This window comes from Rhipicephalus microplus, chromosome 5 (genome assembly GCF_043290135.1).
Source record: "Rhipicephalus microplus isolate Deutch F79 chromosome 5, USDA_Rmic, whole genome shotgun sequence".
Lineage (NCBI taxonomy): Eukaryota > Metazoa > Arthropoda > Arachnida > Ixodida > Ixodidae > Rhipicephalus > Rhipicephalus microplus.
In genome coordinates, this window is record NC_134704.1 from 77,743,875 (window position 1) to 77,771,327 (window position 27,453).

At 44.7% G+C, this 27,453-nt stretch overlaps 1 protein-coding gene and 1 non-coding gene across 2 annotated transcripts in view; one reads left to right on the forward strand and one right to left on the reverse strand.

Annotated features, from left to right (window-relative positions):
- LOC119174372 (transmembrane protein 135) overlaps nt 1-27,453 on the reverse strand; it is a 53,542-nt gene that overhangs the window by 13,014 nt on the left and 13,075 nt on the right. The window contains exons 2-3 of the mRNA XM_037425244.2: nt 21,516-21,643; nt 2,899-2,991 (exon numbers count right to left, since the gene is read on the reverse strand). Coding sequence (XP_037281141.1) covers nt 2,899-2,991; nt 21,516-21,643 — 221 coding nt within the window. The remainder of the gene's footprint in view (nt 1-2,898; nt 2,992-21,515; nt 21,644-27,453) is intronic.
- Nucleotides 9,087-9,158, forward strand: TRNAE-CUC (transfer RNA glutamic acid (anticodon CUC)). Its single transcript has one exon. It is a non-coding gene; the product is annotated as a tRNA-Glu (tRNA).

The window sequence follows — 27,453 nt, forward strand, 5'->3', positions numbered from 1 at the left end:
TGCCGAAATGAGAAGCGAAGTACGCAAATTGCTATGAATACCCTTGACATGGATCTTATATGCGAATGAATCAGTATTTTGCGCGGCTCACAATGGGATGAATAAAATGCGCGGCTGGCGATTCTGTTTTCGGACTGGGTTCGAATGAATACAACACTGCATTATTTAAAATGTGTGGTGTATGAGCTGCCAGATCATGTATTTAATTTTAACAGCGGAGCCGTTTAAGCTCGAGTCTGCATGGTCCGGTGGTGCCCACAAAACTCCGCCAAGGAATGACGTTATCATGCATAAGGAGGATGAGGAGATGTGATGAGCAGAAATATTCTGAACGAGGCAGTATGCGAATTAGTGTCTACCCAGGTTCCGAAGGCTAGTGTCGGCTATCCATGCAGGCATCCTAGCAGAACAAGACTTTATTAGAAGAGTTTCCTGAAGTTAACTAGAGGGGACTCGGGCGCTGTGATCGTATTCAGCCGCTATGGGAATCGTAGGTAGTTCACGTGTTTGCCTAGTCTTTGTGCTTGTGGGCTTCGAACGCGTTTGTAACTTTTTTTATTGCTCTGTTTTATAGTGTTTGTTTTCATAAAAGACGGACCATCGTGAACATCATGAGCCAATTTTGAATTGGTGAGACTAAATGGTTAAGGTGGCGAAGTGAAACTGCTGAACGTTTGCCGACTGTCGTTACATGACAAAGCAGCTCAAAGCCACACGAAGCCAAACGAAGCCGAAAGTACGAATACTAAACAAATCCGTGTACTACCCATCATTGACATTATGCATCATTGACATGTTATAGTTGAAGCGCCGTGCGTTGCAGCTCCCATAGATACTAGCGCCTGAGTTTCCTCTAGTGTATTTATGTTATAGAGGAAACCATGGTGACAACAACGTCAATGTGACGCTATAACCGCGATGGTGAGAAAATGTCAGAGAGATAGAAAAGGAAACAGAGGGACAGAAAGTATAAGAGAAAGTAACGGATAGAGAGGAACAGAAAGAGCGATAGAAAGCATAGTATATAGCCATGTAGGTATGGTATATCAAGGAGGTGAGAAAGGGAAGCGAGGGTGAGGGATAAAAGAAAAGAGAAAGGCCAACAAGTCAAACGCGCATCTATCCGCATATCGCAAATTCTTATCGCAACAAGTACAGCCTTCATTTATTGTCGTTTTTTTTCTTCTTTTTTTTTGTCGCACTAAATATCAAAATCTTCGCATCGACGGTCGAAAATCTCCGACCATCGCATCGTGCGCTCTCTGGACGGCCCAAAGCTGATCCCCTTTGGGTACCATGCAAGCACATGTAGTTGCATGGTACCGACAATACGCCATAATTTATATAACGCGTTCACTATGCCACTTAATGAAGCCAACCCGGTCAAGTGACATAGTGGACGATTCGTATAAATTATGGCGTAGGGTGTATACCTTGCAAGTGTGCTTGTAGTAGTTGCCCCAAAAGTTCCGCGCATGCAAGGCGTTTTTTAGGGGCGAAGCTCCTTAGGGCGTGGGCTGTGCGTCCCCTGTAGCCTGTACGTAGCCACCTCTAGTTTAGTTCTTGCAGTGTTCACTAGATGGCGGTACCATCCCCTGTATGTAGCCACCTCTAGTTTAGTTCTTGCAGTGTTCACTAGATGGCGGTACCGTCTCCTGTATGTAGCCACCTCTCGTTTAGTTCTTGTAGTGTTTACTAGATGGTGGTACTTGTAGCTGATGATGAAAAGATGCAAGATGTTATAAACTAGAAAGCGGTACTTGTAGTTGATGAAAGACGCGAGATCTTATAAAATAGGAATGATGTCACATATGGCGCGTGTCATTGGTTGAAGGCAATCGTTCGATTTAGTGCGGCGACGTACGCTAGGGGGAGCGTTGTAATAAAATCCGTTCGCTGTTGGCGCGCGCTCGGAGTCGCCGGATGGATAAGGCTGCACAGCGGAGAGAGCGCAAGGCGGCAGCAGCGCGCGCTCGCAGACAGAATCCCGATGTGCGAGCGCGCGAGGCAAGGGACATCGCAAGCCATCCATCGTCTAAGAACAAATAAAAGTTGATTTGTGTATATACACACACAGCGTTTCTCACGTCTTTACATGATGATCGACTGGGCGAATTACACGGAAGATTCACAGTTTACCGATGAATCCCTCCGGAGCTTCGCCCATTCATCATCATTCACCCCGTGAATATGCCGTAATTTTTTTATTTTCTTTTTGTTCTGTTAAATATTTCAATTTACCTCGCGGTTGTACACTATTTAAACAACAATTAACGTCCTCTAAGCTTTATCCAGCCGAATGGTCGCTACTATTACTTTTGGTTGTTGTCTAACACATCGAGCCCCTAGAAATTATTTCTTTCGTAATACATGTGCGAGATGTGTACTGATATCACCCAGTAATGTGCACAACTTTTTTCTGTGTTTCTTCAAATAAACATTAGTTATTTGTTATTGGTGTTGCCAATTGGTTACTCCACCCCTGTCGAAGTGTGCGCTGTTGCATTTACATTAGACACCAACAAACCCAAGCTGCCCTTACGACACGGATTACACTCCGTGTCATGTAACCCTAAACTCAGCAAAACAACAACACCAACAGCAATACCAATAACAACACACACCCACACAAACACCCACACAAACACCAACACGAATGCCAACACAAACACCAACACAAACACTACGAACAATAATAATAATACAATTATTTTTAATAAAGAACTTTAGTATTGCTTTGCGTGCGCACGGGTTGTGCCAGATAACGTTCGAAAAGGTTAAATTAAAAATAATTAAAATAGGCACATTACAAAGTTATGAGACATACAAGGCGTTCGGTCATCCCTTCCGCGAACAACGCTGTATTTCAACCATTTCAGTTTTGGAGGAATGCGTTACCTTTCGGGTCGTTCGATTGTGATGGCAAAGGCTGAAGAAATGAATCCACAAAGCAGCGTGGACCGCATGAGATGAAGTCGGCCTGTCCACTGCCTGTGAGAGAGGAATAAATGCAAGAAAGCATTCTCTCAACGGCTGCTACCCACTGTTAACAATGTCACGTTTTTTCTTCTTTTTTCAAGCAAGAACACGAAGTTTCGCAGGCCCGGATTCAAACAGAAAGTGTGGCAAAAGGATGAGAAAGAAAATGCAAAAAAAAAAACGCGAACTATTTTGCGAAGGCACTATCTAAGTTTCGTATAGCAGTGAAACTAAAGACGCCTAGGAGCTCCGGGACCCCGGAAGTGCATACTGAACACGATGTAAGACACTGAGTAATGAGAACGAAAGGGGGAAGTGATAAGAAGAGAGGAAAGAGTGGCAATGGGTTGACACGGTCATCCGCCCGAGTTCGAAATTCGAATACGATATCACATTTTTTTTCCTGCTACTGTGAAATGGTGTCACATTAGGTGGGATCCTCCCACAATGCTAGTGAACACACAAGGACTACCCAGAACGACACAGGAGAAGCGCTATATTTTCCTGTGGCATTCTGTGTCGTGTGCGTAGTATTATGGAAGCGTCCATTCAAGCACCAACTAGCCCAGCTGAGTGCACTAAGGATTATATTGTTGCTGGTCCTCAGACTGAAGGAAGAACATCGTTCTCTAGGGCACTCAAGGATTTTGAAAGTGATACATTTAAATTCCATTTAACAAAAACAAAAAGAGCACCTTCACGGCTCTAACAGCTCTTAGGGAATTTTCGTAAGTGCTCTCGTACAAACCGCTCTCACAAAGTTAATCAGCACGCGCTATCCTATAAAGATGGTTGGTCAGTTTATGAATATTGACGTTCCAAGGCGACTCAGGCTATAGCCTGAGGCACGCACAGGGGGAGGGTGGGGACATTTAATCCCAAAAGACTGACTTGGTACAGAGCGGGGATTCAATGATTGCCCCCCCCCCCCCCCGGCTCCTTCCCATGGGGGAATCTTACGGACATATTTGCATATAAAGTAAATTCAACTCGAGCACATTCATAAGAGCCAACATTACCGTTAGCGGCCAACTCTGCAGCGACGTGACGTGGTTATCAGGAGCAATTTCTCATACCATTCATTATACTAAAAAAAATTGATGTCGAGCTTCAATGCGTCAGTAAAACTGCGGAAGGAAAAAAAAAACGTGGACAACATAGAGGAAGACACAACCAGAGCAAGCTTCTTGCCCATTGTGAGTGTTTTTACGTTGCACAGTCGTAATGATGCTACGAATTACACACTTGCATACAGTGCTGTTATCATTTCATGGTTCAATCCGCGAGTACTGTACACCCATTTAAGTACACATTCGAACGGCGTGAAAATGCTACGTAAAAGCCGTCTCTGAAGTTACGAAGCAGCAAATGCATAGCAGCCTGTCCCACTGAGGAAGCACGCTAAATAGGCCAGTGTTACTTCTTATCAAAACTGCATTCGACCATTCCCGACACGTTGTCCCCTGTGCTCGATACATATAACCTACACAGACTCTCGTTGACATTCGCTATATAGATGCAGCCGCATTAGTAGCATTCTCGAACACATTTATGCCAGAGGCTATCGATCCAGTGACCTAGTCTATTTTGACGTACGCGATTAACTCACTCAAAACTCTCCCGGCTGTAGACGAACCCCGAAGGAATGAAGGAATACCGGAAATGTCGCATATAGATAAGGTATCTGGTCCTGCCACTGTTCTTCTGGCACGGGTGGGAAAATTCCGGTTACGCGCCTCGCATAATGCGCGCGTGCGCGTCATTCGAAACATTTACACATTTTAGACGTTGAATGCAGCATGATTTGAAGGCACGAACCGCCACGTGTGTACCCCTGCACATGCATGTGCAATGAACTATATTTCATTGTGTGCTCATGTGTACGTGCGTGTGCGCGTAATAATCTTAACTGTTAGGGTTGGAAATACCGCAACCAAGGTATGCTTACAACAAACGTTGCAGCGGAGGACTCGAACATTTGCCCACCAGAGGTGCTGTAAGTTAATGTTCGCCTAAATTTAAGTCCACGACCCTGAAGCATTGTCGACTCCATCGAAAATGCGGCCGCCACCGCCGAGATTCGATCCCGGGACCTGCCGGTCAGCGGTCAGGCACCATGACCACTAGACCACCATGGCGGTTTGTCAGTTAAAATAATGTTTTCGTGATTGTGTTATTCAGTGTGCACATCTGGGATTAAACGAAAACAATCGTTCAACAGGCCACGGTGGCGGCGTCCATATATTGAACGTCAAAATGTCTAGCACACATAGACTGAACTAGCCCTTCTTACAACGATCTAAGCAGAAAAGTAGAATCCTGATAGGCCTTCGACGCCAAAGAACAGTGTGAAGTCACTGGTCTCGCCTTGACTGCCACCGAGTGCCAAGGGATTCTGGCTGATGGTTGGGGGTGAACGGGGGCCGAGGCCAAAACCTCCTTCCTCGTCATTCTCGCAGGCGCAAATAAATCTCTCTCTTTCTCACTGTCGTATTTGTGATTCATGACGTGTAATCATAAGTGTACTGAAACTAATCTTCGAAGCTGAGTAAGGTTAGTCACACAAATATCCTGCACGCAGAGGCGGCTGTGAGCTCAGTAAATGCTAAATGTTTTTTTAGAATAAATTTTTTCATGACACGGCTACTGACATCGACACTATCATGACGCCAGGCAACAGTGTCAGTTCTGGTACAGCGTAGATATGGTGGCTAGAAGGAGTAGCGTAGCTCAGGTGAGCTCGCACACCATTGTAGCACGCTGCGATTACGAGAGATACAAAAAAAAACATTCGAAATTGCCGCTTGTGCGTCACCAACAGAGCGCCACGGAGCGGAGTGGCCGTGGACGGGACAAAATGCTCATACCACGTTGAAACGTCGGGGTACAGTAGGAACCAAAATTAGCCTACAAAGCCTATTTTAATTTTTTTTTCAACGTGCACCCATGCTCACCAGTACATTTTCTAGGCTCTTGGGTGCTTGGTCTGTGTTATGACGAAAAAAAAAAACTCATATTTTTCGTGTCAGTACTAAAACGCCGAATACATCAATCCAGCTCATTCACCTACCGCAGCAGGTAAAATACAAAACGTAAATGTTACCCAATATAGCAGCACCAAATGTGATCCATGAAATAGTCTATGCAAATTCAAATTATGCAAGTAAGGCTTCTACGGGGACTGACTTCATCACTGTCTACGCTGTCAAGGACTGTAAAATTACAAGTGAAAAAAGAAAAAAAAAAGACACCCAGAATGACGCATTAGCATCATCAGACCAACTGCGCCCACTGCGGATCAAAGCCCCTCCCATCTTCCACCAATCAACTCGGTTCTGTGCTTGGTCCTCACCTGCCCACCTAATTGTCTGCCTCTTGCGCGTTTGTTTTGGAATCCTATCTGTTACTCTAAATGACCAACGGCTATAATGCCTACGAGCTACGTGCCCTACACATGTCCAATTCTCGTTGATTTTGACTGATATCCTTAACGTCCGTTTTTTTCCTTAGAACACGTACTCATCGCTACTTCAACACTACAAACTGGAGCGACGGGTGTACCCTCCACCCCATCCAAGACTAACTAAAAAAGAGAGCGTGATTTTCAGACGCCTACAAGCAACACTTACATACATGTCATATTAATGCACCGTATCTACCCAATGACACATGACTGCATGTGCCCGCTCTGCAGCGTACCAAACACCCTGGCACACTTCCTTCTGGAATGCCAGTGCCATGCAAACCACGACGTGCAACTGGAGCAGGACAGAGCCCCAAGAATAAACGACGACTACCTAATGGAAACGTGGGAGGCCAAGCTCGCCCTCGAGGACCTGGAAGACCAGCGACAACTCGTCGCCAGGGCCAAGAGGGCAGTCGAAGCCAGAGGGTTCCTGGACTAAGGAACGCTCCCACCTTAGGGTGACACCGGGCCTCACTCGGAACACTGTTTATAAATAAACGTTTATTTCTCTCTCTTTCTGACCCACCCAGCTGTCTTGTCTCTTAAGGTCGTACCTATGTGCACGTGCATCACAAGGTGATGTGCATGCATGCAACTAATTCATTTGTGTGCCAGACACTATAAGTTTAACACAAAAACAACACAGAAATAAACGAAACGCGACCGAAGAAACCATGCAAACGAAAAAGCGAATTCCGAGAAGCACACATTACACATCAGTTAAGGACGTCACTATGCATAATAAATACTTGCGATTAAACTAAGTGGAAGAAATTTCGGTCACTTTTTAAAAATGTAACCACAAAACAATCAAAGGTGGCTCGACGCAGCCTTTGCTGGTATCATCAAAAAAAGTGAGCGTGCCTAATTACGTTGTTTAAGCCACGCGTTAAGACACCACTGGCCTGTCTGGTCGAAGTACTTGTCGTAAGCCAGTGGAATTCAGTAAAGAACTGCAATTGTACAATACAAAAACCAGCGCCTTGCACTCATTTCCATTCCATTTTAACCCCTTGGCACTTTTTCCGTTTGCTTGTGTCTGAAAAAGCCAACTTGAATTTGCACACGGCGCAGAGTTTACCAAATTACCAGGATCCGGGGTTAAAAGTATGCACAAATAATTAGGATATTTAGGCCGTGCCTCAAGACACCGGTTCATCTGGTCAGTTTACTTGTTCCAAGACAGTGGATCGCAATAAACAACTCCAGCTGTGAAATTCAAAACAGTATATACATTGCGCAGGCGGGTATATGTACAAAAAATACCGCATGTGAGCACATGTGTGTACATTGAATGAAACGTGTCACAAAATGCCACCGCCAGACAGACGAGTTCATTGTTAGTGAGAGCCTGTGAAGATGAAATAACACACGTATCACCAGGCTTCACAATCATCTCAGCTTCGGTTACTTTAGGAATGAGCTGCGTTTTGCCACGGGATAATATGGTCAAAGATTAAAGAAAGGTAAAAATCCAAAGTCTCAACAACAAATGGCCGAAAACCAATGGTGTCATTTCTTACACTGTTGTGGTGTTCGCGTAGCTGGTCACTGAGGCATCGCCCGGTTTGTCCGATGTATTGCTTGCTACACGAAAGTGACAAACTGCACACCACGCGCTTGATGCAGAAAACGTTCATGTTTTGGCACGGATTAGTATACAGTTCCCGGGCTGGGCGGCATACAGATCGGTCAACTTGCTTAGCTTCCCGAGCTTGTTGGGAACCGAGAACACAAGCATTACGTTTGCCTTCAGGGCTACCTACTTCAAGCTATGGGATATCCCGTGCATGTAGGGTGTAACAACTCCTTTGGGGGGCGCTCGCCAGAAGAAACATCAACGATCGGCTTTTGTGCACTGGGTCACGCTCCTCTTAAAATTCGTTCCGCGAATGACACCATGCACATGTTTGGGACATCCTGCAGAGGACAAACGTTATTCTGTTTGCTGATGTAAACTAGCGCGCATCACGTTTGATTGATTGATATGTGGGGTTTAACGTCCCGAAACCATGAGAGACGCCGTAGTGCAGGGCTCCGGAAATTTCGACCACCCGGGGTTCTTTAACGTGCACCCAAATCTGAGCACACTGGCATACAACATTTCCGCCTCCATCGAAAATGCAGTCGCCGCAGCCGGGATTGGATCCCTCGACCTGCGGGACAGCAGCCGAATACCTCAGCCACTAGACCACCACGGCGGGGTGCGAGCATTCTTGAAGCATAAAGTGACAGTTGCCCGCTTAGCAAGTGTGAAACATGAGGACGTGTACAGTAGTTGCTTGGCTTGAGGCGCATGCGACCAACACGTGCCGTTATCCCGAAAGCTTAGGCTGAGAAGTGTGGCAGCTAGGGCTAGTTGGTATGGCACGACGATAGTTATAGCGCGAGAACAAAACGTCGACACAGAGACAAGAAGGACACGAAAGACACGAGCGCTAACTTCCAACTGGTGTACACTCGCGGGAATCAATCTCTGCAGCGAATCAAAATAGCTTCTGTACCCGTGAACAAGGGTTCAAAAAACGACACTAAAATTAGAAAAGGCCGTTGATACCTATATAAAAACATCACATCAAAACTATTTTGTTATGTACTAGATTTCTTTTCAAAACGTTTTTAAAACGCCACCACCGCCATCTCCAGCATGGTCTAGTGGTTAGGATACCTGGCTCTCACCCAGGAGGCCCGGGTTCGATTCCCGGTGTCGGAACAATTTTTTTCCTCTCTCAACAAACGTTCCACTTCAACATTTTAAATATCAAACGTGAACTATTCAGATGCGCGACATTATGTCGTACATAGAAGTGTGGCAGCTTGGGCTACTTGGTATGGCATGACGATAGTTATAGCGCGAGAACAAAACGATGACACAGAGACAAAGACACAAAGCACTCGTATCCTTGTTATAGCACTCGTGTCTTTCGTGTCCTTGTTTCTGTGTCGTCGTTTTGTTCTCGCGCTATAACTATCGTCATGCCATACCAACTAGTCCAAGCTGCCACACTTCTAAGTTACATTTCTATAGTTATTCGGGCTCTTTTTCGTGTGTTTCTCTTCATCATTCAGTCCTCGCAACCCTTTTTAGCGCTCGTGTCTTTCGTGTCCTTGTTTCTGTGTCGTCGTTTTGTTCTCGCGCTACAACTATCGTCCTTAGGCTGAGATAGAGGAAACGAATAGAACCATCCACTGGCAGCTGATGTGTAACGTGAAAAGTAACTATAGTCGGTGACAGCTTAAGAATAAGTGCTGGCTCCGCTCACAGCGGAGCCCCGTACCACCCAGGAAAATTTTCATAAATGTCCCTACAAATTGCAATAGCTTACTTGCGTGACGCCAAAACCCTTCGCGTATTTGAGGTTTATCACTTGGCCATACAGGTATGTGTTGATTTCGATAGTTCGTGGTCGTACAATTTTACTTCTAGGCAAATATCATCGAAAGTTCCGACTTCACTGCTCAGTGAAACGTAACAACGTGACAAGAAACGACGAACCTTCAATTCATAATATGCCTACTAAACATTGCTTATGCTGTCCAATGCCGACTAAAAATTTAGACTAATGCTGTCTAAAAATTGCTTATGGTTAGAACGGATGATATTGGTTGATATGTGGATTTTAATGTCCCAAAACCACCTTATGATTATGAAAGACGCCGTAGTGGAGGGCTCCAGAAATTTCGACCACCTGGGGTTCTTTAACATGCACCCTAATATGAGCGAACGGGCCTACAACATTTCCGACTCCATAAAAAATGCAGCCGCTGCAGCCGAGATTCGATCCCACGCCCAGCGGGTCAGCAACAGAGTACCTTAGACTATGGCGGGGCATGATTATGACGGAAATCGCCAATCGTTGCTGTGTTCGACATATGAAATACAGGCGCGCTGCAGTATACTGGGGGCGGAGCGCCTATTTATTCTTAGGTTGTAACCGACTATAGGCCATTTTTAAATCATGTATATAACGCTTTTCTTGCTTCTAAAACAAAATGGTCGGAAGTGTAGCCAATAAATATAAGAAAGTCGTCAACGCATCTAAAGGTCTTAAGAACCGTGGTGTCTTGCATTTGAAGCGAAAGCCCGTGGTCTAAATGGAATAAAAAACAAGTCGCTAAATATGGGAGTGATGCAGAAGCCAATCCGAGCACCACTCTAGGAGGTTTAGAAATAACTGCACGAAATTCCTGCCTCGCCTTGGATGTAGACAACACCAAGGACATCAATAGATTGCTCAATACAGGACAGTACGCCCCTTGTGTTATAGGGAATAGTACAAGCCCTTCACGTCGATAGAAAACGCATGCAAGCAGCGGTGACTTGGACTTCAAAAAACTCGACTCAACCACTATATATCTGAGCTATCGACAAGAAATAGGTCACCGACAGGTAAAATGTTCAGCTTATCTTGTAAGTATACGGCCAAAGGCTTTTGCCAAGCATCCTTCTCTGAAACAAGCACTCTTAACTGGACATCGGGCTTGTGCGTTCTAGCAATGAAGAAAACGTCAAGGTGATCCCGCTTGCTGTTCTTAATGACCCTCTAGCCAGTTTTTTATTGGTTAAGCCGTTGGTGCAGGCGCATTGCTTCCGCTTAAACCTTGGCTATGGACACATCTGCGTGATAACTGAAAGTAGCGTTGATAGCTTCTAAAGCCCTGACGTTAACATTTCCAACTGAAAGCAGAGCAAGACCCCTCTTTATCGGCTGGAACAACAACAAACAACACATTGTTGACAAGAACAGAAGCCACGCGGTCCACCGACGTTGTACTGTTCGGCATGTCCCTCTTACAAGGGCGGAAGTGTAGTAGAGTTTCATTCACTCACATGAAGCATCAGCGTCACACTTTTGCAAATTTTGGAAGCGGTTATTAAATTTGCCCGTGGCAGGCTTCAGTACCGCACTTACATAATTTGTTTAACTGTCTTGTTTTTAAGCGTTAGTCTCGTTTCTGAAACAAATCGTATCGGTGGATTTGATATGAGCCACAGTCGTAGTGCGTGGATACATTATAATGACGAAATTACATAGCTGTACGTTTTTTGTAAGTTTTATATCACGCAACTGGCAGACAACAACATATGGTACATAACCCAGCATAGCGTCTGCCATATGCTGGTGTTGCGTATTCAAAAGCGATAGGCTATATACGCACACACTAGAGACGTCTTCCTTAATCTTGTACATAACTATTATAACCCGATTATGACCGTCCTGTTTTTTGGCCCTGTACGTTCTATCATTCAATGCCTCTTTCGTTATATTTAGTTCGGATTTCTTTTATGCTGACCGAGGAACTGTTTTTAAACTCCCGCCCCCCTCCAACTACATAATGCACCCGAAAATTATTTGTGATAGCGTCATGAATTTTTGACTAATTAACTAGGCATTACCGGCAAAAAAAAGCAATACGCGAAATGCAACAACCAGAAAAGGCCACCCGCATCTTCACGCGGGGGAACTCGAGCAAACGCGTCGCAGTGGGGTTGGGGTATCGCGTGAATGTTGCGTTTGGGAATGCTTAGGCGTTGCCTTCAACGAGTGGTGGGACGCTGATGTCGGGTTGTGCCCCACAACTGGCTGAAGGTACTGCTGCTACCATCGCATCTACTCGAGTCAAGCAAAGTGTCAAGTCAAGCAAAAGTAAAGTGAATACGCCCTTGACTAAACTATACAAACACGCGATCCAGTGCTCATATATACGGGGTGGCCGGTGAACGGTTGTGCAGAGCAAGCAGTCGGTTTATCATCATCATCATCATCATCATCATCATCATCATCATCATCATCATCATCATCATCATCATCATCATCATCATCATCATCATCATCATCATCATCATCATCATCATCATCATCATCATCATCATCATCATCATCATCATCATCATCATCATCATCATCATCATCATCATCATCATCATCATCATCATCATCATCATCATCATCATCATCATCATCATCATCATCATCATCATCATCATCATCATCATCATCATCATCATCATCATCATCATCATCATCATCATCATCATCATCATCATCATCATCATCATCATCATCATCATCATCATCATCATCATCATCATCATCATCATCATCATCATCATCATCATCATCATCATCATCATCATCATCATCATCATTATTATTATTATTATTATTATTATTATTATTATTATTATTATTATTATTATTATTATTATTATTATTATTATTATTATTATTATTATTATTAGCAGACCCTACGTCGGCCTTTCGAGGCAACAGAGGGGGAGGGGAGCTACAGTTTACACGAGACGTGAGCATGAGAAGTGGGAGTGCGGACGGCGTCAGTGACGCCAGATCCGCGACCTTCATTAAAAAAAAAAAACAGCGTCGATCAAAATTAGCATATCATTGCTCTTTCTTTAAGACTAAACTGGCCAGCATTATCTGGGCCACACGATAATCACGTCAATTGCAAGTCAATGCTAGCAAATATAAACGAGCTTATTACAGCTCTTGTGCAGCGTTGCCTCCGTGTACAGGTTTGAAGAAGCAGTGTTCACTGCCTGCCTCTACATTGCGCTGCGGGTTGTCAATGTAGGTCGGAGAGAGCGGCGTTGTCCTCACGGATCAGCGGCCACGTGCAGTACAATGAGGCTATTTAGCAACATATAAGCTAATACATTGTTTTTTTTTTTTGTTGTTGTACGGTTCCGAACGAAGGCCAGCTTTGTCATCTGTTCTTCCATTCTTCGTGGCTCGCTCGAATTACGCAACCAGTTGCAGCAACAGTAAATGCATATGCGTCAACCTTCAGACGCTAAATGAAAAAAAAATGTTCTAGCTGCGTTAGCATACCGGGTTTTGACATACTAACAGAGTAGCTTAAATACGTAAGCTGTGTGGTATAAGCAAGAAAATACGATAGAAACAACGGAGAGGTGGCGACGTTTCCTTAAGTTTCCCACCATCTCACCGTGAAGTCATGATTGTCGACGTCATTCAACCCTTTGTGAGGCTCTACCTTCAAAATATTTTTCTTAAAATCTGCAGAACAACGTTTACAACGGCTTAAGAAAATGTTTGCAACTATTTTTGAGAAATTCGACAGAATACATTTCGTAAAAAATAACGGTACATATATGTACCACTGTTCGTAGCCAGGCATGGCATGATAAGTGGTACATATGCGTACTGCTGTTCTCAGGCGGTATAAAAGTATCAAAAATATAGTTCATAAATTTTATTTACATATTTAAGGACAATTTATTTTAAAATTGTTTCAAGCGTTCAATCCACACTAGAGTTTGGTCGATTGATATGTGGGGTTTAACGTCCCAAAACTACCATATGATTATGAGAGACGCCGTAGTAGAGGCCTCCGGAAATTTTGACAACCTGAGAAATTTCGACCACCCAAATCCGAGCACACGAGCCTACAACATTTCCGCCTCCATCGGAAATGCAGCCGCCAAAGACGGGATCTGATACCGCGACCTGCGGGTCAGCAGCCGAGTACCTTAGCCACTAGACCACCGCGGCGGGGCGATATAGCGTCATCCGAGCCACCATTCCTAGTGACTGCATGTTCATTGTTCAAGTCTTCCGTCTTATGACACGGTGCAACTTCGAGCCGAGTACCTTAGCCACTAGACCACCGCGGCGGGGCCACTAGAGTTCGGTCCTTGCTGCACAGCTAGCTGCTGCATATTTATGTCTAGCGCACATGAAGGCGAACTGCGACGAGTATGCATCAACCAACCTTTCCAAAAATGCATTTTGACAATCCACAGGCTATTTAATCTTGTTTTTATACATTCTGTAGAATATTTTTGTAAGGAAACGCGACCTCGCGGAGGCGGTAATTAACTAGCTGCACCTAAAGTGGAGAGCTATTGACACCGCTTTTGGAGATTGAATCTGCGCTACAATAAAAATGAAAATACTGCACATGGGCAACTGCATCGGTGCGAACGCCGTCCTATTAGGTCTCTCGTTATTTTCATATTGGCAAAAATTAACTGCACATTAGTCAAAGGTCAAGACAACTTAAGAGAACGTTAACTGAGCAGGAAAGACCTAAAAAAGAAAAAAAAATGTAATAATTAACGCAGAAAGTGCAGTACCATATTCGAACTTTCAAGTGGAAGTCACCGTTAATATAAAGATAGGCTGCCTTATAGAGAACACCTCCGTACTTTTTCTTTCTATGCGGTTTAATAAGGCGATATAGATATACAGACACATACACTATATATATATATATATATATATATATATATATATATATATATATATATATATATATATATATATATATATATATATATATATATATATATATATATATATATATATATATATATATACGCCTCACCAGAGAAGAAACCTAGATACGCTTGTATTTTATCGTTCCAGCTGGCGAACAGAAAAAAGCAAGAAGTAGTAAATAGTGTCAGATGTGCCATAAAAAAAAAGCAGTTCTAATAGTGAGCGCAAGGGAGGTCCGTGTAATTGAAGCAGTATCAGAACACTATTTATTTATTTATTTATTTATTTATTTATTTATTTTCTTATTTTCAAATACTGCAGGAGTGGGGTGCATGAATACAAAAAGACAAATTCTGTAATATCATAAACAAGCACCTCCAAAAACATCCGATACATCCATTTCACGAAGCAAACCGGGTAGATTCACAGAGTACTTCGTAACTATCACCGCAATAAGTAAACGTAACCACATGCAAGAAAACACGCAATATAGATGATAGTTATAGTACGAGAGCAGAACGAACACAGATGCAAGAAGGACACGAATGAAGACACTGCCATTCACGTACACGTCCCGAGAACTGGCACGATTCACCCTTGCCGCATTCAGGTAAACGAGGTCACCAAAAAGGCAAGCTTTTTCTTAGTTCAAGACAGGTTGAACATCCGTATCCACTGTACGCGGCAGTTCTCGCGGTGATATTGAGTGAAAAGTAAGAACATGCACATGTTGTTGTGAATAATATCTTGTATTCTTTTATCACCTGTTCACGCAAGACGAGCGTACGTTAATCGGTTTTACAACATTTACTCCTATATATATTTTAAACGATGAAATTTTGTAACAGTCGCATTTCAACTTATTTTCACATAAGTTGCTAAGTTCATGGTTATTCCGGCTATCTTATTAGTGTATTCGGCGATGCTCACTGCATTCAATGTTGCATACCTATGAACATGCATGGAGATGGGCACAATGCTGCTGGTATATAGGCCGTAGGCAGGGACGAGAGTGATGACGCATATGACTTATCTTTATTATGCATCTCAGCTAAATTAGCCTTATATATATGCCAACCCGAAGGGAAAAAAACGCCAATGAGAGCAGCTCATCATTCTGTCGATAAACCAAATTTAGGACGTACTCTGCCGACAGCGTGGCTGCGCCACGAGGAAATTCCGAGATACGTCGGACAGCGGTGCATAAAAGAGGTGCGCCTCGAATAATGGTAGCCAAAAAGACTTGCAACAATCCGTCATGATAAATGATGTCAGGAATATTAAAAGACAAACGAGACCTTAATTTAATTCTGAAGATCATCCGTTGGTTGGTCTATAGTCTAACGTGCTGAAATAAACCGGAATGCATGGAAGGTGCTTCGGATTGATTTTAGCACACCCCATTAGATAAGTTTTCCCCGCAATTCTTGTAATCTTCAACTCACCAGAACACAGCAACTGCGACTGGGAATCACTACCGGGACATATTGCCGAGCGACAGATTCCGAGTCATCGCAGTAAAAACGTACCAATCGGCGCAATCTGCCCGTATTTCAAACATGCCATGTCTCCTTTGCCACACGAAGCGGTTGCGTAAATAGTTAAGTAGCTGTGATTCTATGAATAGAGCGCAAAGTGGGGTGTGTCGCGTCGGTACGTTGGAAAGGCCTGCCTGGGGGCACGTGTGGTCATCGAAGTGGAGCCTCTTCTACGATATACGAAAAACAACGGAAGGTGTCATCTCGCGATCACTTCTCGAGAAAAACGATCCTGAATGATTCGAAGCTGAGGCCCACACGGGCGTTCCGCCAATGCTGAGGCCGCCATCGCGGATGACCACTAATTGATTGATTTGTGGGGTTCAACGTCCCAAAACCACCTTTTGATTATGAGAGACGCCGTAGCGGAGAGCTCCGGAAATTTCGACCACCTGGGGTTCTTTAACGTGCACCCAAATCTGAGCACACGGGCCTACAACATTTCCGCCTCCATCGGAAATGCAGCCGCCACAGCCGGGATTCGATCCCGCGACATGCGGGTCAGCAGCCGAGTACCTTAGCCACTAGACCACCGAGGCGGGGCGCGGATGACCACTAAGGCCAAAGCCAAACGCGACAATAAAATATCCATCAACTTGTTCGTTCGCGTTACTTTCTCTCAGTTTCTACCTTCCTCGATAAAAAAAAACGATACATAAAAAGCAAGTTGTTTCCTTCAAACACCCTTGACACGAGAGTGCGCTAAACAAAAACAGTATGGAAACTTATAACAACAGCCACGTAACACGCGCGTACGTAGAACCCATTTCCTCTTCCTTAAAGGCTCAGCTTGAAGCGCCTTCGATCTTTCTCCTCCTCTTGAGACAGCGGCGAAGAGTAATCGCAACTGTTCGAGTGGCGGCAAAGTCATGCGAGACCGAGTATGACCGAGAAGGAGAGAGATTGGCAGCACTTCCTCGAGTGTACACAGCACGACCGCGTTCAAAACGGGCACACATTTGTTGACCTCCCCCCCCCCCCCCCCCGCGGCCAGCTCCAGCGAAATCAGCTCCCACTTTTCCTCATCTGCGAAAGAACGCTCGTGGCGTATGATTGCATTGGCTGCGGTTCACGTTGCCTTGAGCACCTAAGCTGGATCGACAAAAATGGCCGAAATAGAAGGTTCTCATGCTTTACGAGAAAGCTTACGCCTTCAGTTTACCGACCACTATAATACTTGGCACGACGTGCGTTTGCTGTCTAGTCTGTCACGTGACGATGTTGACACTGCTGAGAGAGTTGAAGAATGTACGAGAGAATAAAAGCGAAGTGTTTTCCGTGCAAGTCGAGCACCTTTCGAGACCACCGGGTAATGGCGCGAAAGGTGATTAACACAGAAGGAAGAAGTATACACGTGCGCCATATGAGGGAAGCGAAAATTACTTCCTCGTTGTTCCACAATGTGTTTGATTTCAGAATGCTGTAGAAGTAAATAGCCATTCTCGGTGTATATATTGGCTTTGAAAGGAGTCATAAAACGCGTCCGAATTGAACGAATCTCTTGAGATTTCATTGTGCGAGAAGCAACGGTACGAGTATGAGACGTCATGTAGTGGAATGACTCCGGGCTAGTTTTCACGCGCTGGGGTTATAAACCTATCCCCCTCTGAAAAATCTCCCCTTGAAAAACAAAATATCACCCTCCCTGTATGTATGTATATATATATATATATATATATATATATATATATACATACATACATACATACATACATACATACATACATACATACATACATACATACATACATACATACATACATACATACATACATACATACGGAAGCACTCACGTCGTTATCTTCTTTGGACTTCGTCATCATCTTCTTAGTGCTATAAGCTGCTCGCAAAATGAATCGTCACCGACTAGGATATAGGTTTCTCTTCCTGTGAACTTGAAGAATGTTGTATGAGGCTGTATGCGACTTATAAGCAGCAAAAACTATTTAGACGCAGTATACATATATATGCATAAACAAGAAATATGGAGCTCGCAGCAATATACCTGCAAGTAGACATCTTGAGATACCCGACTGTGTCATTGAATAACAGCCACGACGACGTCCTTTGCACGTTTATACCCGTTCAACTCATTTCCCGAATCATGACACTATTCTTCAAATATAATACTACTACTAACAACTACTACTAAGTACTACTAACTACTACTACTAACTACTACTACTACTCTGCGCCTAGCCATTTGTTTCCCCAATGCATCCATGCCTCTTTTGCCCTTCATCCGAAATCCACGTTTTTCTTGCGTCATCAAGCGTGCTCGATCAGGTGACTCAGTATGCAGTGATCGGGATAAGCCTTGGCCTCGTTGCGCGATCACGCAACGTCTTAATTTAAGATTTCACTTTTTTGTTCTTCGAGGCGTTTGTTTGAAAGACCATCCAGTTCTCTCCTTCAAGGTCTATGCCAGTGACAGATTTCGTGTAAGGTGGCGCACTCAAGTGCATCGTGACGCAATAGAGGGGTCGATCGATAGCCAAGGGCATCGACGTTCAGGAAAGCGAAGACAGCTATGAGCACAACAGCAGCCGTTAAAAGAATCACACCTGAGAGCAAAATAAAAGTAACAGATAAATGTAAAAGCCGGAGACATCATCGCTGACCCCAATCAATTACAACGAGAAAGGGTTGAGATTCGCTCGGCTCCCAAAGAGATACACTATTCATTATAGGTTGGCATCGCGTGACCTTGACATATACAGAAAAGGGTGGCAGGCATACAATCGCCTTCGATCACGTAGACTTATCGTGGCTAGAAATAACTCTCCCCTTGCATAATGCGCGGTGTGCAACCCGCTTCGCGAACACGTGACCACCGTGACAGCAACACAATTATTTTCGGAGTTCACGAGACAGTGTTCACGGGAGGTGTTTTTCGCGAGGTGACGTCACGTTTGACGTCACATTCTGATTCGTGCAGGAGCAGTTCGATCAACGACCTCTACTTGTCTCCCCCTTTCGTATTCCGAAGAGCATTACGCATCAAGATCTTTTGTACCATGCATTTTGGCGAAGCGCTCAACTCCGCAAAGATTACGTGCCCCGTTTCGTAGATCAACCTCACTTCTTAAAGCAAGTATACTACAACGAATACGATTAAAATCGATTTGTATTCACGACTGCAATCATTGGTGTTTGTGCGTGGTTGCGCGTGAGCCAGTGTAACAGTGAATTAAAGGGTGTACGAGCAAGCGTGCGTGCTCAATGACTCGGAAAACAATCACGTTTCCTTGGGTATATTTGCATTTGAACACGGTCCACCTGTCGTCCATGTTCAGAGAATAGTTTCCCGATTTGAGCCCCGAGTCCCTAGGTAGGAACAACTTAAAACTCTGCGCAAAATGCTTAAAAGTGTATTATTTCGCTTATATCTAAGATGAAATGCGAAGACTGAGCAAGAAATTATCACCTGTATTAAGTAGTGTTTTGGCGCTTTCAAAACTCACAAAAGGCATCAGTAAGTAACTCCGGTGCTGCTTAGACAGGTTGCGTGCAGTCTACGTCAAATGTTTAGACGCCGCTAGGTCTGAGAAGATTTCTCGGCAATTTGTGACTGAATGTGGTTGAACTTCAGAGAAGATGATAGGGGATTTTAGAACAGGCTAGAAATCTAAATGTAAGGCTACCTGCTGAAAAAGCGGGAATACTCACCTTTTTGTGCGTCGTAGACCTTTAAATACCGGCGCTACGTTTTCTTGTTCCGATTGACATACCACCATAGGTCGGCAAAAAAAAAAAAATGTGAAGCTCACGAAATATATTTTGCCCCTGGAAATCACTTACTTCAATTCACCAAATTTTTCCTCAATCGGACTCACTCGGATTCAAATTATCTGAGCTTGAGTGAGCCGGCTCTTGAGCCCGTTAGCGTGCAATTGACTTCTTCGAACTCGGTGTCAACCCTCTTCAGCACCAATACCTCGCATAATCGGTGCTCTACCAGGCGCCTTTTGATCTCCTATCTTCAAATATGAGATCAGTAATAGCAATTTAGCAAGGACATATACTAAATAAAACGAATGATAAACGTGAGGTCATTTTACCGAGAATTCTCGGGAAAGAGTTTCCAGTGTTAGGGGTCAGGAGATCACGGCATCCCCCCCCCCTGCCCTCTTTTTAACTCCGACCACTGATCAATAAATATTGAACTGGCGTATGAACGCTGGTGCTACGAAATATGTGCGAGCTGGCGTGATCATAAACGAGCCTATACGCAAAGCTGATAGTAACCCTGAAGTTGAGTAAATAAAACCACCGAGCAGCGAAAAAGTGTATAGCTCGCTCACCCATCCATCCACCCACTCACCCACCCACCCATTCACCCAAGAAACGCATTTTGCGCTTACGACTCACTCTGACCACGACTCACTCTCGCCAAAATATTACTCACCCGGAATCGCTCAGACTCGGCCTCACGACTCAATCTGAGCCTGAGTTAACCATATCATGGATGAGTGAGTTCGCCGACCTATGCAAACCCGTAACGTTGGGGAAATGCAACGCTGGGTGACAGCATTTTCCTAATTATTGGCGTCGCTTACTCCTTACCCCTCCCCCCCCCGCAAAAAAAAAAGATACCCCCACCTCGGCGAAGGGAATCGTGAGGAAATGCATCGCATTTCCCACGCCTAGAGAGGGTACCATTGCCGTCAGTTACTCGTTTTCACCAACTTCTGTCATCGCCTTGTGAAACTCCCAGCCAGCGAACGGGAGAGTGGGGCGCCAGCGGTCTCGGCTCGGCGTTGGAGTTTCACAGCGGCGTGGTGGTGTTGGAAAAACTTTATCGTTCAGCAAATTAGTGGCCCAGGCTCAAGTCTCTCATGTCGGGACGTCAAGGCCTTGCCTCTCCACCGCTTCACGGGCCTGCTGGACCAAGCACACATTTCTGGATGTTCTTGAGAGGCACCCAGCCAGCGAACAGTCGAAAATGAGGCGCGAGCGGACGGGAGGGTGGGGCGCAGATGAGGAGAACGAACGGCGAGGGAAGGAGCGGCGAAGCACTGCACCTACCCTCGCCTACACTCACACCCCATGCTCCGGTTGCTAGGGGCGAGGATAAACGCGCGCACCCGCAGCTGTTGCTATGGGAGAGGGAGTGAGAGTGGAGAAAACACCTGCCACCGCCGCGGACAAGGCCGGGTGTCTGACATATCCCGACTAAGAAATGCATTCGCATTTAAAAACCAAATTTGCACGCACACAACAGGAATTACGTGTGTGGACGACATGCAAAATCTTGCAGCTACTTACGTGCTGACGCAGACCAGCACCATGTAGAGGAAGAAGTTCTGACTGATGAACATTGAGGAGTCGAAGGTGCTCCGTAACGTCTTCTTGAAGGCCCGTACGCCATGGCGACGACCCACAAGCTGATTCGCCTGCGATGAGAAAGAAGCATCCGCACTGCAATTAAGCACTCACGCTGTGCAAACAACGTGCTTTGTAGCCGGAGTGTTAGTCTCAGCATTATCCAGTTCCGCCGTTGGCAATCCCCGATTGGCTCAGAGGGCTGGTACAGCATCTCTGATTTGCTTAATGCCGCAGTTACGATTAGGCCTAGAGTTGCGGGTTCCACTTATAATAAGCGGATTCATTTTTTTTTCTTTTTGCCGAGTCGCTCTAGAACTTTCCTGTCACTTGTCGCGTATATTAGGCTTGTTTGCATTTTCCCAGCATATATAGCAGCGTTTGTGATCCCCACATTCACTAATAGCGCGTTTGTCGATGATTGAGTAATCGAGTGTTGAAGCATGGCCTCCGAGATTGCGGGCGCGCGGAAACCACGCCGCCTGCCTGCGATCTTGGAGGCCATGGTTGAAGTCAAACATTGGTTGGGATAGTATATTACCAAAAAACGTCAATCATACACTAACTACTACTCTGAAGACAATGTTAAAAATAAATTTGCTCTTGTTCATAGTTGCGGATTAGTGATTTTTTTCAAACTGCCTTTCGTACTTGAGGCACTTTTTTTATTATAATGAAATATGTTTTGAAGAATGAAAAAAAATTCATTAATTCCCGCTTCTTCCGAGCTTGTTCGCAAAAGTTGCGCCTCTGTTTGCGGCTTTTTGCGATGATTATTTGCTTGTTAGCTCAGTAACGCATCGCCACTCAAGGAATAGCAGAATGACGCACCGAGCACTCGATTTGTCTTGCGCCCTCCATGAGCTTTCATCGTGAGTACAGAAAAAAAAACGACGTTTAAAGTACATGTACCATAAAGAAATAATCAACTTGACTTAAATCTTCAGACAGAGCAAGGACATTCATATCGGGCTCGGCCATCAAGGTCATGCTGTGGTGGAATTATTTCGCGCCATGCAAAATTGATACTTTCGGTTTTAAACACATCAGTGGTGCATCATATTTCTTCAAAACTAATGAACTCTTTACAGACGGTACTCAAGAGTATGCTGCAGTAGCTCGTAAAGACGCAGACACTGATGACGCGATCACGTGCGCTTTGTGCTAACGCTATATCATGTGTACAGTGTACAGTCACAAAACTCATCTCCTTCACGTTCCACATTTGTTTCTATTCCGAACCCCTTATGCTGCCTGGTGTAGCAGGCTAGGTGGACTACACTGAGGCCGACATCTCCACCTTTACAACTGTGTCATCACGGTTTTCCACTCTTTAAACTTACCATGATAAATTAGCTAGCAAGACTGATTGTTGATTGATCGCTTGATTAATTGACTGGCTGATTAATTGATAGATTGAACAATCGAGCCTTTTCGTTTTGAATTACTAACATGGTATTCGATAGATGGCGTAGTGGAATGTTCCTCGCATTATATGCTTCGAGAGATTGAGCTATAAAAGAAACAAATGCATCAAATTGAGCTCATTCCAGATATTTTAAATACTTTTATGGCGCTCGACGACAGCAGAAATGTATGCGTCCACGCGAAACAACAATTCAATAAATAAAAATAAATTTATTATTGTACCTTACGTCTATTAATATATATACAGTAGGCTCAGATGGAATATGAGATCACACGGATAATGATGATGATGCTAGCAGATTTTACAGCGCGAGGGCAACTCGGCCCACAGACCACTGTTTTAAATATGGAACTGCCCACTCACTGTGTACTTATCGGACGACAGCACGCCACACCCTCCGAGTACATATATAAGCTTAGGCGCACGCGGCGGAGAGTCGGCAAAAGGAAACAAAACAAAACAAATGTAAACCTATGTGTGAAGCGTCACGTAGCCACGCATCACCTACCCCGAATTCCCGGCAGGAAAAAAAAAGAAAAATAAACATCAGCGCAAACGTATACGATTCGCACCATATAATTGTGGTATACGCTATAGGGTGGCTGACATCGCGAGTCTTGTCACGCAGCCAAAAGGAAGTCAGTTCGTCCAGCACCAGTCGAAATGTTTCACTAGTTTTATAGAAATGGAGGAGGGTAACCAGGCGACTCGCCATAGACGTCACGAAATAAATGATGTATACAGACGCACAAAAAGGACCGTGGCCCGCGAACAAAACGCTGCGAAGCTGAGGCGATCCAGCCCGAAATCACGCCATGAAGAAGCGCAGTTTCTTAGAAGAGCAAAAAAAGAAAGAAAAAAAAACAGACCGGTAAGAAGAAAGGAATTAATGAGTGAACCGGGAGATAAGCGAACGTCTTCGTGCGTCAATGCCGACGCACGCATTCGTTTGCGCATGCGCGCATGTGAGCTTTACTGCGGGCCTAGCTGGTACACGCCCGCTACTGTGCGCACCACACACACGGCCCGACTGCCTCGCCCCATATACCAGCATAGACGGTCACCTGTTTTCCTCCACCATTGCATGCACTAACGAGGAAAATATGAATCTCTCCGTGAACACGCATCATTGGCACAAAGTATCTTTTCCGATCCCCCATTATTCCTTTACTTGCCCATTCTGCACACTGCGCCAATCACTGTGAGGGCGTCACCATCGCGTTAAACTCACTTGTGCACGTGAAATAAAGGATATAATAATGCTAACACATCACACATGCGCTGTTCGCCTCGTCTTGCTTTTCTAAGAGTATATAGAAAGCAGTTGGGCGAGGAAGACCGCATGCCCACGTTTCTTCCATCATTCGCTTCGAAGATAGGTAACTATATAGTCTAACGTTCCTTCAAACAGTGCATTACACCGACAATTGAGTAAGGTTGAGCAGACCGGTAAACGCCTATAAAGATGCCGTTACATGTTCGGGTGTTCTTGCAATACGACCTGTAAACGATTCCTGGCTAGGTAGTGTCGCCGGGCTCTTATTGATACTGCAGCGTATTTTAGTTCCGTCATCGCGTGCGCGTGATACGCGAGATTCCTGCGGTTAGAGCTAATATGTGATCATGTAACTAGCGATTGCCCAATCTACATTTTTGTTCTACCTCCGTTTTCTACACTGGTATTACGCTGCAGTCAACATCCATATACATCTTTTTTTGTATCTTTTCGACGTTTTCGCATTTCAGCATTGGTATTTCAAGCCGTGGAGACTAAACAAGGTGGTACAACCGTTCGCAAGAATACCACGCACACAGTTTGTCCGCTTCGATTCTGCCCCTGGCTTCAATTAACAGTAGCTATAGAAAGTGCTGCTGCGAGAAGTCGAAATGAGCTGAACATCCATTCATTCTTTTGTGCAGCCATGACGTCAGAGGAATTAAGGCGCGAATACCCCTCCCGCCTCTCAATTCTGGGATATCCGACGTCGAAGCTCTCCGGGCGAAAGCGCAAGCAACGAATGCTTTGCTGAATACAGCCTCCAGCGCAATACTGCATGTAGAAGTACTCGGCGTTTTACAGATCAAAATGTAGACACACTGAATGGTTGGTAATTTCTGGAGTTCGATGCCCAAAGCCACGATATTATTGGCGCACGCCGTAGAAGATTTTGACCATTCGGTGTTCTTCATTGTGCGCCGACATCACACAGCCCACGGGCGTCTACCATTTCGCCTCTATCGAAATGCGACCGCTGCAGTTGGGATTGAATCCGTGACCTGCGGGTCAAGAGGCGAGCACCCTCTATACCACCGCGGCGGACACCTGATGATTCAGAAACATGCCGTTTAACCGAGCAACGAAGTCACTTATACGACCGCAAATTCATTCGAAGTACGGTGTCCATTATAAGTACATGTATGTGCAAATATCAGTGAAATGAAATATAGTGAACTAATTTTTGGCTTCTTTGTATCTGATAATTCACCACATCCATATTTTGTTCGTGTTTCACTACATAGTAATGGTCGCTGAACCATCATGAATTACCAACTAGCCCACCTTTCCATCCTATTGACTACATAGTAGTCCGCGCTTATTAGGCAGAAATAAAAAGCTCCGTAGAGATTATAATGTAGCCTAAAAAAAAGAGAAACACTTTCGACTACCTGGGAAACTCACCGAAGTTTGATTTTCCTTAACAGAAACCTGATCGATCTACGCTCGACTTGCGTTCGGCGTCAATTTCAGGGCTCACGCGAAGCAATTTGTTTTCTTCCCCGCATCAGCAACACGCGCCGGACGAGCTCGCGACATGACTTGAATATACACATCCTACAGACAGTTACACGGATTTAACCAACGTTTTTAGATAAACGTTGGTTAAACGCGTGTATACGTAATGCACGCCTTTAACAATTTTATGGTAATCCAGGCCAGACATAGCTATATATAAGGTCTTGTCGGGATGTATGGGATCCTGACATTCGCTTGCGGGGTATCTACCCTGCACGCTTCCTCGGCTGCTTTCGTTCACTGTTTCCGCTTCCTGGTGCATTTCCGGTTTCTCTAATCTACAGGTTCCGGCGGAGGCGTTCAAGCGCGGCAATCACCTGTAAAGCCACAGAAGCCATTAGCGGGCAGAACGTGAGCTACAGGTTACATAAATGCCTCGTGCAAGGAGGCGAGAGTGGTACACTTAATCACGTGCTGTCAAACCAGGGTGTCGACCATCTCGCCTTACTTCCTTGTACGCCTACACGTTCCATAGCCTAACTCGATTCACCTCGTCGTTCGTGAACGCCGTCCGTCATCGTCTCTTAAATTATCCGCTTACAGATCAGCGCAGTTCGGTACATGTTGCAATACCAAGCCTGGCACAGCCTGTACGATTTACACACGTTTATATACTCTACGCACTTTACATAACGTTTCGTCTGGTCATACGACGCAGTGCGTCTTTCCAGCAGGCGACGAGCGGTTCTCATGGCAACTTTGTTACTTCTGCAGGCGACACGTATAGTGACACTCGACAGCGGATAGTTGCATCTACAGAATGGCAGAAATGTAACACAAGCAAGTAGCGGCTGGATTGACTGCTCCTTCCCTATATGACGAGAAATTCGTACACAGTGTGTGACAGCTAGAGCTACAGTAGGTAGCTTCAGCCACCTGCACCCCCCCCCCCTCCTCCCAGTGTTTTGTTAATTTCTCATCGCAAGCTTCCACTTCCCCCTTCCGGCCTGCCTTTCGGATTTCCTTTTCTGTATGGTCACTTGAAGGAGACGAAAAAATCCAAATGAATCCGACAGACTGTTGGGCATTTATAAAAGACGTTAATTGTATGCAAATTTAGTGTAGTAATTATCAGTGGGATATAAACCCCCTACGTTATGTTGTGGGGTCGGTACCGAAAGACAAACAGTGATTTGACCACCCCCCCCCCCTTTTTTTTTGATGCAGTTCAACTTACGTCATAATTTCTACCCTGCAGTATGCTTTCTTGACCCAATTCTTCAGTTCACTGTGCCCAACAAGAAAATTGGTGCTTTGAAAAATTCCTCTTCCATTCAAAAAAAAGAAAATAAACGTGAGCTACATTAATCAGATAACCCTTCATATTAATCATTAGCAAACACCACTTTCCTGTTTTAGTTTCCTCTATTGGTTGTTGTTTAGGCTGGATACATTTTCTTGATGCAATGCACCTACAACGAGTGTTACTAGCGAAAACCTCCTCTCAGTGCATGTGTGCGCGCGTGTGAAACCTCCTCCAGAATCGGTCATGTTCTCATGGTCAGCCTTTCCCAACGGTTTTGGGCGCTTTCACCTATTGACCCTGAGAGCGCGATGAGAAGATTTCTTGCCGATTTCACAATGTGTTAGAAAAAAAAAGTTGCTTCAGCCAGTTTATTTTCTTCTTTTTTTTTTCGTGCGAGTCTTATACTTATGCA